The sequence below is a fragment of the Propithecus coquereli genome, unplaced genomic scaffold (genome assembly GCF_000956105.1).
Source record: "Propithecus coquereli isolate 6110/MARCELLA unplaced genomic scaffold, Pcoq_1.0 Scaffold33, whole genome shotgun sequence".
Taxonomy (NCBI): Eukaryota; Metazoa; Chordata; class Mammalia; order Primates; family Indriidae; genus Propithecus; species Propithecus coquereli.
Window position 1 is genome coordinate 8,051,370 of NW_012148952.1, and position 13,367 is coordinate 8,064,736.

At 39.9% G+C, this 13,367-nt stretch overlaps 1 protein-coding gene across 1 annotated transcript in view; it reads left to right on the plus strand.

Annotated features, from left to right (window-relative positions):
* NCKAP5 (NCK-associated protein 5) overlaps positions 1-13,367 on the plus strand; it is an 839,167-nt gene that overhangs the window by 638,948 nt on the left and 186,852 nt on the right. Inside the window, exons 7-8 of the mRNA XM_012650513.1 lie at positions 567-635; positions 11,706-11,744. Coding sequence (XP_012505967.1) covers positions 567-635; positions 11,706-11,744 — 108 coding nt within the window. The remainder of the gene's footprint in view (positions 1-566; positions 636-11,705; positions 11,745-13,367) is intronic.

Sequence of the window (13,367 nt, forward strand, 5' to 3'; positions counted from 1 at the left end):
GAAAGCAGTAATTTTTAAAAAGGGGGAGTGGTGAGAGGGATACTTGAGTACAGTTCAAGTCTTACATTTCTTATTATCTTCTTATGCTCAAAAGTCATTGATTAACAATGAAAATAACATATTTAGTTTGCATGTGGAATTGTACTTTCAGGACTTTACCTGCGATATTTTTCTGTGGCCTAAACAAATATTAGGCTGTGAAACTGTCACACATCTTAATGAAGTGGATTAAGGCATTTCTTACATTTACATTTTCATAGAATGAAATAAACATTGTAATCTTTTTACAGAACATTCTCACATCAAGCCATGATTTGATTTTCGACCTGTTCAGAATATCAAGTTTTGCGTTTCTTTAAACTGTAATGTATTCTGGTGAGCAAGTGGATAAGACAGAAGTCATCCCTGAGATATTTATAATAGTACTTAGAGCAAACTTGTCAAAGGTACTTCTAAAAGATTGTTTTAGATCCTGAGGAGATATATTTAGTAACTGTATTGAATGAGTTGTCACGTAACACAACATTTCATTGATTTATTTGTGCTATTTTTGTATCTTACTGCAGGCAGAGAACTCAGCCTTGGCTTTGGAAAATGAAAATCAAAGGGAACAGTATGAGAGATGTCTTGATGAGGTAAGAAGGATGGAGAGGCTCCTGATCAGAGGATGGACTAGTTAGGGTACCCTTAATCAAATCTTAGTGCACACGCGTTACCAGCCTTCACAGAACATTAGAGCAAAGGAAAGTTGTCAACATGTGGACATTGGAAAGGAAGGATCAGAGTGTGTGTGTGCGCGTGTGTGTGTGTGCACGTGTCTGCATCCTTCCTTCCCTAATTCCCTGTACAGGGATCTGTATGCTCCCTTTGGTTATTGTTTAATACTCTTGGGCCACAGCTGGGGTGTACTTCACTGTATGATAAATGCCTTCTGTCCAGTAAGCATGATCCCTATGGATGAGATGAGAAAAACCAAGTCAGGGCATGCCGTAGCTCCAGGTGGATGCCATTTCTGAAAAAGCCAGTCCTCGATAGAGTGGGTGGGGACGATATTCACAGTCGGCAGCCAGAGGGAAAAAATCAGTAGATAGAGAACACGCCAGGAAGAGAAAAGGAAGTGAGGAAGAAAATTTGAGCAGAATGGAAGAAGACAGGGCCACGCACATGAGTAAACACGATAAATATTATTTGATGATAACGAAGGATGAGGGCAAAGATGGTGCGCGTTTGAGAGTTTCTGGGAGGCGAGGGCAAAATTGGCATGTGTGCAGATCTGTCATCCTCCCCACGCCATCAGGGACCACACCAACAATCCCTGCTGTATCTTCGTGCTGGGATTGGCCGTTCACCTCCCTGACATGTTCTCACCTGAGACCTGTCAGTGATTGGAGTCCTCGTTTACGTGGGATAGCTCCTTTAGTCATCTGCCCAACACCCTAAAACTCACAGTATTCTGGGAGATTCCATTTCTGATACGTTACAATGTAGCTGATGCAGATTTCAGGGGGGAAAAAAAGAAAAACTGCATTTAATCTGGTTCTATTACTTTACCAAAGGGAATTACCAATATATATTGTCTTTTTCTCCCTACTAACCATTAGGAAAACGTTTTCCAACAAATTCCTCTTGATATTACCTGCTCTCTCCATTCTTCTCTTCCCCCACACACTATCCCAGAGTTTGATGGGGTAGACTATGAAGAACCCTGGCTCAAATCCCAGCTATGACACCAGTCCACCCCTTGATACCTCTCTTCAAACCAGTAGTTTCTCTCTGAGTTTGGTCGTACTTGGTGCTGCCCCACACCCGTGATTCTTTTTTTTTTTTTTTTTTTTTGAGACAGAGTCTCATTCTTTTGCCTGGGCTAGAGTGCCGTGGCGTCAGCCTAGCTCACAGCAACCTCAAACTCCTGGGCTCAAGTGATCCTTCTGCCTCAGCCTTCCGAGTAGCTGGGACTACAGGCATGCGCCACCATGCCCGGCTAATTTTTTTTTTTTTTCTATATAGTTGTCCGATTAATTTCTTTGTATTTTTAGTAGAGACGGGGTCTCGCTCTTGCTCAGGCTGGTTTCGAACTCCTGAGCTCAAACAATCCGCCCGCCTCGGCCTCCCAGAGTGCTAGGATTACAGGCGTGAGCCACCGCGCCTGGCCCCGTGATTCTTAAAATATGGTCCCTGGACCGGCGGCATCAGTCTCCCCTGGGACCTTCTTAGGAATGCAGATTCTCAGGCCCCAACCCAGACCAACAGAATCAGAGATTCTGGGGTGGGGCCCAGTGATCTGTGTGCCAGCAAGCTCTCTAGGTGATGCAGATGCAGATGCATATCCCCAGGAAAATTTTCTACTTGTTTAATATTAGATATTTTCATTATTTAATATTCCCAGCCATATACATTGGTTACTCAAGGAAAACGGTGTTTGCAATTCTCTGCCCTGTCAGAACTTAAGAAGACCAGAATGATCTTTACAATGTCCAAAGTTAAAAGCATCACTAAAGTGAATTGACTCTGACATGGCTCAGAGTCTAGTGAGGCCGAGTTCAGCCTCCCTCACCTCTGCTCCTCAGGCTCCTGGTCCAATCAAAGTTTAGAGCAAGAAAGACCAAATAGATCCAAGGATGTTTAAAGGAGCACACAGTGCCCTTGGGTTATATGTATCGATCAACAGAGTTGCACTTCAACCTCCTGCACAGAAATTTCTGAGGAGACATTATCTGTATTCAGAAGTCAAATTTATGTGATTCACGCTACAGAAAGTTCTTATTTGTCATAATTCTTCCACAGATCCCCTCCTCCTTCAATCAAAAAGCTCACAACATTTCATGGAAACTCATAGTCTGTTTTCTGTGTGTGCCCCATGTCTGCATTCTGTAGGTTTATCAGAGTGCATGGGGCAAAATACAAGTTTTCACCCACAAAATCATTTTGTATAATGTTTCCACTGAAGACAGACGTTTTAGAGGGAAAGTCCCTCTGTTCTTAATTGCAAAAATTAACTGTTGCCAAAGAGGTGACTTGCAGGAACTACCTCTGAGCAATACAAATGTTCTATATTCATGAATACTGGCCCCTGATTACACATGCCAGTTGCTTTGTAACTAATTGCATGAGGGTAGATAATCCATTTCCATGCGTTGTAAGAGAACACTCTCAAAGGGGTAGTTGAATGTAGTAATAATGCCAACTGGAAATTCTTTCCAAGGCATTTTATACTAATTAGACAAACTAACAAGGTAAGGCATCATGTAGGTTATTTCCTTGCTAGTGGGTTTCATAAAACATACACGGGTGGATAAAATGTCAATTTAAAATGTTCTTCAATCCTTTTTGCACCGATAGTTATTTTCTGGGAAATGGAGAACATATTGAGGATTTGGGGAAAAGACTTTGGAGTCTGAAATTCCCTGTGTGTGTTCTAATAAAAGGATGTATTTATTCAGAAGGAAACAGATCCACATCCCTAGATACACACAGACACACACACCCGCTGACTTGCTAGGCATGCACACACACAAGCGCATGTGCACACACCTGTGCACACACAAGTGCATACACAGTCTTCACCGTCACCTCTACTGCTTCCTATCTCATCTCCTTGCCTTTCAGGTGCAAAGGCAAAACCGAGTATTAATCTCATTTTCCCTTAGGAGTTTGAAGGCTTTTATATTTGAATCAAGTTTCTTAGTCTAGCTGTTTTGACAGGCAGTTTACTAGCAAGTAGTGAATTTCTGTTTATTCACAGTATTGCCTTGGTCACAGTTCCTTTCAAACCAACTATACCTAAGTAAAGGAATATAATGACACGTATAAAATCAGTAAAATAACATCTCAAACCACTGCATTGCATTTAGATGGATTCTGTGGTGTCTTATAAACTTTACTGGGTGTCAGCCTGACCCAGGCCCTGGGAGCTCACGGTGCTCCCAGCCTGGCAGGAGAAGTGAGATGGATGGATAGTCGTAGAGTAATGAGGTGAGAGCAAGTCACAGACAAATAAGCTGCACTGGGGACTTCAGGAACATGGAGAGCAGTCACCAGAGGGCGGGAGGAGTCGTGGGTGGGTGAGCAGAGAAGGGGCAGAGTTGGAAAGGTCATCTTCAGCAGAAGAATCTGGAACACATGAGGTTTAAATCCCAAAAGGCAAGTAATTCTCATCCTTACCTTCTCAGTGAACTTAACCTGGAGCCCTTTAAACACTGCTGGCTGAGTCACACCTCAGAGATTCCGACCTGATTCTGGTCTAGGGTGGAGCCTGGGCATTCGAATTTTTTAAAGTGCCCCAGGGGATTATAATATTCAACCAAGGTGAAGAACCATTGCCATTAGATTCTCTGAGTGCTGTGCTCTAAAAGAACATTTTCAGAAATTTTCAGTAGGAGGGTGAAAGCTCTGTCCCCTAAGCTTAGGTATAGTGACAGAAGAGTACAGACCCAGGTGAAAATTTCGCCTTACTACTGATTCCTCAACAATGTCTGAGTTAATAAAAGCTACAAGCAAAAAACTAAACCATATCCCAGGGTTTCTCAAATTGTGTTCCTGGGAGCCCTCTGCATCAGAAAGATGTGTGGCGATTTCTAAAAATGCACATTCTTAGACCTCACTCAACACTTCCCAATCAGTATGCAGGGAGAGGAAATTGGCAATTTTCACAAACATTTCCAGAGGAAGATTTTGCACACAAAGTTGGAGAAACTATCCTCCTCTTCAGACCGTAAGAACTGGACCCAAGCCCCCATAGTCAGTGAGGATGCCAGAGTTGAGTTCCTCTCCAGCTTCCACACTTCAGCACTCAAGGGCATGGAAAACTAGACCTTCGGATATAGTTCAGAAACAGAGAAAAACACCAGAATTTCTTTTAAACCTAGGCGAAATAAAGGCAGAAATAAGTTGTTAAGAACAGTTCTCATCTGTTCCTCTGACCCACATGCTCCATGCCTAGACTGAACTGCAGAATCATTACCAAGACATTCTATGTATATCCCACACCTGGGCCCTACGTAATCTTTAAAATCAATGTCTCGATAGACACAGATGGAAAATGATCCTGTCACTGTCACATGCTCCAAATGCCCATTTCATGAACTAGTCATGAAATTAACAGGTAATCCACTCCTTGTCTGTCCCAGACTCTAACTACCTTGAGGTGGCACCTACTAGGTCATTAAATATGAAATGTACAATTTCAAACCAAAAGTGTAATTTATTATGTCTCAAGCAAGAAGCAGTACAATTAATCAAAGTATGTGCCTCAACTATCCTATCGACATAGTTTTGCCATCTTAATGGTAGCTTGTTTATGCCAGCAGCAAAGAATCCTGGAGAGTGAATGGTAATGAAACGCAAAAGGCATTTTCCACGGCTTCTTGAGAATTGAATATATTTCCTTGCAAGAAGTGGTCCAAAGCCTGGAAGAAGTGGTAGTCAGTTGGTGCAAGGTCTGGTGAATACGGTGGATGACAGACAGTTTCCAAGTCCAGCTTCTGAGGTTTGAGCAGCATTGTTTGTGAGACGTGTGGTCGAGCGTTGTCTTGCAAGAAGATTGGCCTGTCTCTATTGACCAAACTTGGCTGCTTAATTGCAAGTATCCTCATCATTTCACCCAGTTGGTTGCAGTAAACATCTGCTGTAATTGACTGACCAGGTTTCATGAAGTTGTAGTGGATAATACCAGTGCTGGACCACCCAACAAATATCATTAGCTTTTTCTGATGAATATATGGTTTTGGACTGTGTTTCAGTACTTCATCTTTATCCAACCATTGTGTTGAACGCTTGCGATTGTCAAAAAGAATCCACTCTTCATCACACATAACAGTATGGTGTAGAAATGGTTCACCTTTATGTTGTGACAGCAAAGAAAGGCAAGTCTTGAGACGATTTCTCTTCTGATGTTCATTTAATTCATGCAGAACCCATCTATCAGCTTCGTTACCTTGCCGATTTGTTTCAAATGATGTAATGTTAGATTAGTAACATCAAATCTTGCTGCTAATTCACAGGTAGGTTGAAATAGATTCGCTTCCTCTACAGCTTTCAGCTCATCATTTTCCACCTTGGTCTCAGGTCACCCGCATGGCTCATTTTCAAGATTAAAATCACCACAATGGACCTTCTCAAACCATCGACATACTGTGCATTCATTCATTAGCTACATCCTTCCCAAACACTTTGTTGGTATTTCAAGCTGTCTGTACTACACTGGTTCCATGAAGGAACTCATATTAAAAAATACCATGAATTTTTGACTTATCCATGGTTTTACAAAAATTGCTCTTAAAAAAATTTGAGAGATAATCACAAGCCAAAACATATATTTGAAAGACTGAGGATGTACCTAACAATAAAAATAAAACAAGAAGTGTCAAAGTGAAATATCAGAGATATCAACTGTCAAACTTAGTACTTAAGGAAATCAGACATTTCATACTTAATAACCTAATGCATTCTGTTGCCCATTATTTCTCCAGGACCCAGAAGATTCTTGGCCCATGCTGGGTGTTTTATGCATATATGTTGAATGACTGACTGAATGAATGGAGAGTATCGGCAGGAAATTAATTTCCAAATTAGTTTTTCCCAAAATTCCACGTACATATTTAGATTAATTTCTTTAGTTATCTCTTCAGAGATGAACACTCATTTATTATGTGCCAACCCAAAAGATAATCGAAAGACTAAATCACCTTAAAAAAATAGTAGACCCACTTTAAAGACTGATTCGAATTAGAAGAGACCACATGGGCTTTGGATTAGGAAGACTCATGGTTCAAACACTGTTACAGCCACCCTATTTCTGTATTCTATGGGGCAGTGTATTATTATTATTCCAGCTTCTTAGTTTCTTGTTGGTATCTTACAAGATTGTTTTATAAGATAAATGAATAATATAGGCACTTAATGACTTATACATGTATATTATGTGCACATACACATATAACCCTTATTCCTTTACAAATAAAAGCCCTTATTCTTAAACCATTCTTTCTTAACTACTTACTTGAAAATACTCTGTGAAGTTTGACTGGTCTGATTCGCATGTAACATTTGTGGGGTGACTACTTTATATCAGGTCGCGTCCTAGGTAGTATTTCTGATTATGTCTGTCATCTCATGCGTTTTTCACAACTTTAGAGGTAAACAGTTCTCCTGTCTTATGGCTGAGAAAAGGCAGGTTGCTCTCCCTTCCAGTATGTGGCAGTGTACAAAATTAGCATAGCCAGTTTTTTAACTGAAATCTTTCTTGTGATCTGGTCCAATATTCCTCATGCTTTCCCCCAGCTGCCTCAGCACAATAAACCAAGCTCAGAAGTATAGAAAACTTCTCCAAAGCACATTTTCAAAAACACATGTTTTTTGGACCAGGTTTTTAAGTTACCTTGCTGACGTGACAGCTGCTTTGCATGATGAAATAGCACATGAAAATATGGAAGCAAGACCACCGGGCAGGAGGAGAAGCCTGTCAAAGACCTCTTGAGCTGTTCGTTTCCCCCACTCATCATCCTGAAGCTTCCCTCCCTTGGCCATCTTCTCAGAGTGGTGGGAATTGGCTTCCTCTCAGAATAAACTCCCTAGTGTGGCTTCTCATTCAGTCTCAGGAACTGTTTTGCAATAAAATAACAGACAACTCCACAGCCCCCTACTCAGGGGAGTAAAGTGGAGGAGTCAAGATCCCTAGAAGTCTGGCAGGGAGGAAGAGCGGCCAGGTGTCAGAGGAGCTGGCTTGTCTGAGAAAGTCCTTAAAAGGAACAACCCAGTGCCCATCAATCCATGAGTGGATTATTAAAATTTGGTATATGTTTACAATGGAATATTACTCAATCATAAGAAACGACAGTGATCTAGCACCTCTTATACTTTCCTGGATTAAACTTAAGCCCATTATCCAAAGTGGGGCACCAAAAGAGCAGAAGAACGGGATCCATTTGTACTCACCTTCAAATTGGTACTAACTGATCAACACTAGGTTGATCACATGACAGAAATACTCTCTAGGGATTAGGGGGATGGGGGGTCAAATCTACAACTAAAGGACACGGGGAGCACTAAAGGGAGGGAAGGGCATGCCTTTAACCTGCATTCGGATGAGGCAAAGACAAAGTGTAACTATAATGTTTGTACCCTCACAAAACGCTGTAATAATAAATAATAAATAAATAAATAAAATAAAGAGCAAGCAGTGTACTTGGGCCCTGTCCTGGGCATCTCTGTCTCACCTGCGGGCCTGCTCCACCTCCTGAGAGCCTGAGGGAGGGTGTACAACAAGCCAGGGGCTTGAAGACTACCAGCTTTGTTCAGTACAGCTCGAGTCCCTCTGGCCCGGCCCGGCTGCTATTTTTCCTGTCTTTGGAGAGGAAAGCCGGCAGGTGACACTGGAAGTGATGTGTTCTCATTAGCTGGACCTGCGGGTATGTGATTATTTGCAACTCAAGTGCTTAGGGCGTAATGCTGGGATGAGGGCAGAGGCATCGTTCCAGGCATCATCCTGTGAGTCTGTTAGAGGTTACAGGCACAAGTTCCAAACAACAGTTCTATTGATGCATCTGGGAAGTTAGTTAAAAGCAGTAACAAAACCTAGGACACTGCCATTATAGACAGTACAGAGGAAAGCATTTGTACAACCTGCCTGTTCTTCTGCAAAGAACCTTTGAGTCCTCCTGGGTAATATAACCCTATGTCCGTAGGTAAAGCAATAATGCATTTGTGTATCTTTGTTCAATTTTCAGGTAAAGCAGGCAGTTGTCCAAAGTACATGCCAGAAGGAACTGTGTCAGATGTAGAGTCTGTACACCTACAGGGCAACTGCTTGGATTGCAGATATATAACTTATTCCCTCCTGTGGGCTGTTACAGTTAGGATATTAGTCTGTGTCTCCTGTTAAATCATGGATAGAGCTATTTTATGTGACTGCTGTTACACAGAATGGTTTAAGTGTGAGACCAGTTGGGAGAAAGAAAAGAAAATGTTGATATTGGGCAGTTTTATGAGAATGTAAATCAAATCCAAAGTTTGAGATCCAAAAGAAGTAAATTATTTATGGTATGAATTAACTTTGGTTCATTGTTCCTGATTCAACCTGCATGAATAGTTCAATTCTTCCGTTATGTTTTATTTGCCAACAATAAAATAAGTGATATATAGCGTGACTTTAAATTCTTAGTTACTTATGAATTGGAATGAATGTTTAAAAACCGAAAGATTTTCACAATTATGCTATTGGTCAATTTGTGTGGGCTGAATAACAGTTATCCCTGTTGTGATCACTTATTAATAAAGTGATAAAGAAAAAATAAGACACCAGTTAATGAAAGTATGGTTTATTTTGGTCAATGATAGTTCTTGGGTATACTTCTTTAACTTGAACTTCACTGAAAAAATACCTAAGAATACGTTTTCTTCAAAACCATAGTTAGTTTCAATGAAAGGCCTTTCGTTTTTACTCAATGTCAACAGTATAAATTTGAAAGACTTCTGATGGGAAAAAAAAGAAAGCCCTCTTGTGTATACAGTTTAACTAATCAGTTATGGACAATCTGATTCTAGTCATTTACTGCTTGTGGTGTGAATGTCTTCTAATCAAAAGTTGATGACAGCCTGTGTTTTAATTTTCTATGAGACTTACTGGTAGCCAACTGTCATTAAAGATGTACTATTTTGTCAGTATTGAATCAAGAAACAATTAAGCTCCATGAAAACATTCTTATTTTATAATCTGTTCCACTATACAAGACAGGGAAACAAGTACAAATAGTTTTGGCATCACCAGAAATAAATTTGTTACCATGGGAAAAGAGAGTGAACATGTGTCCCTCAGTCTTTGGTTGAATGTGAGAATTACCATGATGATTAGGCATTTATCACACCGGGTTATAACTGTGTTCTTGCCAACCTGCTACTCATTATCACTCTTTGAAGTCAAGAACCAGGGCTCAGTCATCTAGCTTTACAAGTGGATACTTAGAAAATTTATATTGAAGAAATGAAGGAAGAAATGAATGAACCAGGAATACCTTATATCTAGGATAGTTAGATATTCTGACTTGCTCTTTAATGCTGTCAGTTTCAGTTATCACACTGAATGTTTACAGTTTATGTATTGGCTGAAAAATACTACCTACTTTACCTGTCCACCTTAATTTTATCAACATCAGCTATGTGGGTACATAGCTTCAATGTTATGTTGAAGTTTAGTAGGTAATTCTGTGTCAAGCATTTTGAAATCTGCAGATGAAATAGAAATCTTAGCACAAATACATATAGAAATGATGAATGGTTATCTGGAGAAAATGCCAGATCCTTGAAATACAAGGGATATATTATGGGTTTTACATGCAGCCCTTAGCTGGGATCGTGTTATATGCCTATTGATAAACCGTCACTGAAAAGGAATGGAATTGCCAGGATTGGCTTAGACCTGGGCAGGTGGGAGGGGGTGGAGGGGATGGGTAAATTCACACCTAACTGGTGCCATGCGCACTGTCTGGGAGTTGGGCACACTTGTAGCTTTGACTCGGGTGGTGCAAAGGCAATTTATGTAACGAAAGCATTTGTACCCCTGTTATATTCTGAAATAATAATACATTTTTAAAAAGAAACAAACCGGAACAAAACAAAAAATAAAAGATTCACTGCCTTGGGCTGAGGAGGGACCCAGCTTGCCCTGCTGCCCCAAGCTGTCTGATACTTGAAGAAAATTAGGGTTGTTAATATATTACTAAGAATTATATTTGGTTGTATATTGGAAACTCAAAATAATGGTGACTCTTTTATTTCTTTCTCACATAGAAGTTCCGTAGATAACATAGCTCCATGGCATCATCAGAACAAGGCTTGTCCGATTTTTCTGCCCAGATACACTTAATATGTAACTTCCATTGTCAAGGTAGCTGCTGCAGCTCCAGCCATAACTGTAATTTCATGTCCCAGACAGGAAAAGGAAAAAGAAGGGTGAGGCCCCTTCTTCTTAAAGACTTCCTATAAATCCCAGAAAATAGTTTACTTCTATCTTATTGGCCAAAACTTTGTCACATGGGGATACTTAGCTACAAGAGAGGCTGGGAAATGTAGTTAAATGTGCCCAGCCAAAAAAACTGGAGTTTGTGACTCAGGAAGACGAGGAAAATGGATGCTGGAGTATACAACTACCAGATTCTGTTACAGGTAGCAATGACAACAGGATGGCATAAGGAAGACGCTGAGGTTGGAAGCAGGGCATATAGGACACAGTGCGTTGTCCCCATTCTCAACCATTCAGCCTATCTCTATTGCAAGTAATTTTTAGCACTGAAATAGACAGCAAAGGGATAGGAAGGAGAGGCAAAGGACATTGTAAATCAGCAAACTGTAGAAATTGTGTACAGATAATTAGGATCGTGTTTTGTACTATATCATTTTTTAGACTTCTTGGAGTACTTTACATATGAAAGGATATTATTTTTCCAAATATGGAAATGTGAAAGTCAAGGTATGAATGATCTTTCAAGCCTAACCGTCTTAATTAGCAACAAGGTCACCTTTGGAAAAAGCAAAATATTACCAAGAAGGATAGGCTTATTATGAAAAGAATACAATCCTCTGGAAGTGAAGGAAAAAGGCAAATGAGTTGCTAATTAGCTACAATAAGCTGTGGGAAACTTATGGGTACATTAGAGTCTGTACATATAAAGTCTCGTTATTATTAATGGCAACTTTTTTCTTTATTTTTTAAGGTAGCCAATCAAGTTGTTCAAGCTCTGCTCACTCAAAAGGTAGGTCACTTTCTGGCTTTGGTCTTTTCAGGGTACTCATGACTAATTGGAAGTCATGTTGTCAAACTCAGAAATTGTGATTTGATAGATGCAATACTTTTGTATTTATTCACTTAGGTTAAAACTGTGGTTTTAGATGGCATATGAAGTAACATCAATGACCGATAGAATCATAAAATTCAAACTCTTGATAAAGTAATAGTCTTGTGTACATGAAATATTTCCATGTACCCAGAAGAATAGCCAACGTATCGTTTTTATTTAGGAAATTACAAACTTTAAATAAGTTGGTGGATTCTTCCAATTCCCATAAAATGAATATCCTCTTTTCAACAGCATTAACAGAAGCCTAAAATTCATCAAGAGATCTTTGGGGTTAGAGAAGTTATTTAATTTCTCTGAGCTTTAGTTCCTCTTCTTCAAAGTGGGGATAGCAATTCCCACCTCCCACGATTGCTGTGGTGATCCTGTGAGAGGAAGCATCTAGAGCAGTTCCCATAGCAGTTTGTGGTAATTATAAAATAAATGGTAACTACTGCACGTGAAATTTCTGTACCTACTCCTCTGTTACGTCCCTATTCTGCCTTCAGACGACAGAAGATCACATCTTGGGAGCACGCAGGGTAAATGCAGGTCATCGTTTGCCCAAATTTGGCTTGTTTGGTAAATTTTACTGCATGTTTCCCATTTCTTGCCATAATGTTTCTGAGAATCTAAATTCTATTAATAATTCCCTCAGATTTTGTTTATTTTGATTTCTTTCCCTGTGAAATGGAGACTCCTTCTCCAAAAGGAACTGTTAGATCATGCAGAATATTCAGGAGGTTGTGACTAACGAGAGCAAAATAATTTATGCCATTTTGACTTTCTTAATTGAAAATAATTTTATTAGAGGTTGGCTGCTTCTCATGCACGTAAATAGATATTATCATTAATTTATACTATACAAGCATTGTGATAATATATTTGCTAGATTTCCTCCCCTACTACTGCTATCAAAATGTCATGCTTCCTTCTGCAAATAATTTTAACTGCTTCATATTTTACACTAACATGACATAAATAAAGAGATTTGAGTTCACTTATGTGAGTTAGAATTAGGTTCCATCATGAGTGACAGAGATCCAAAATGGGGGTTGCTTAAATAAGCTAAAATGTTAGTTCTTTCTCCAATATAAATCAGCAAGTAGGCAGTACAGGACTGGTATGGTAGCTCTGTTCATAAAGTTTAGAGTCCCTGGCTTCTATTTTGTTGTTCAATGTAATGTGGTCCCCATTTCCAAGGTTACCTCATGGTCCAAAATGATTGCTCTAGCTCTGATCATCACATCCACATTCCAGCCATCAGGAAGGAAAAATGCTGAAGAATATGAAGAGGGTAAAGGGTATATACACCAGCTGTCTTTCAAGGGAGACTTCCCAAAGCTATCATACATCCCTACCTACAACTTGAACAGACCTTAGTCATACAGCCACACCTAATGAAACTGGCAAGGAAGTCTTTGTTCTGTGTGTGCCCAGCTGAAAATTGATTGTCATATCACTGTGGAAGAAGGTGAGAAACAGATATTGGAGGCAACTTGCAATTTCTGCTGCAACATTTTCGAATGCCTTTTCTTTTTC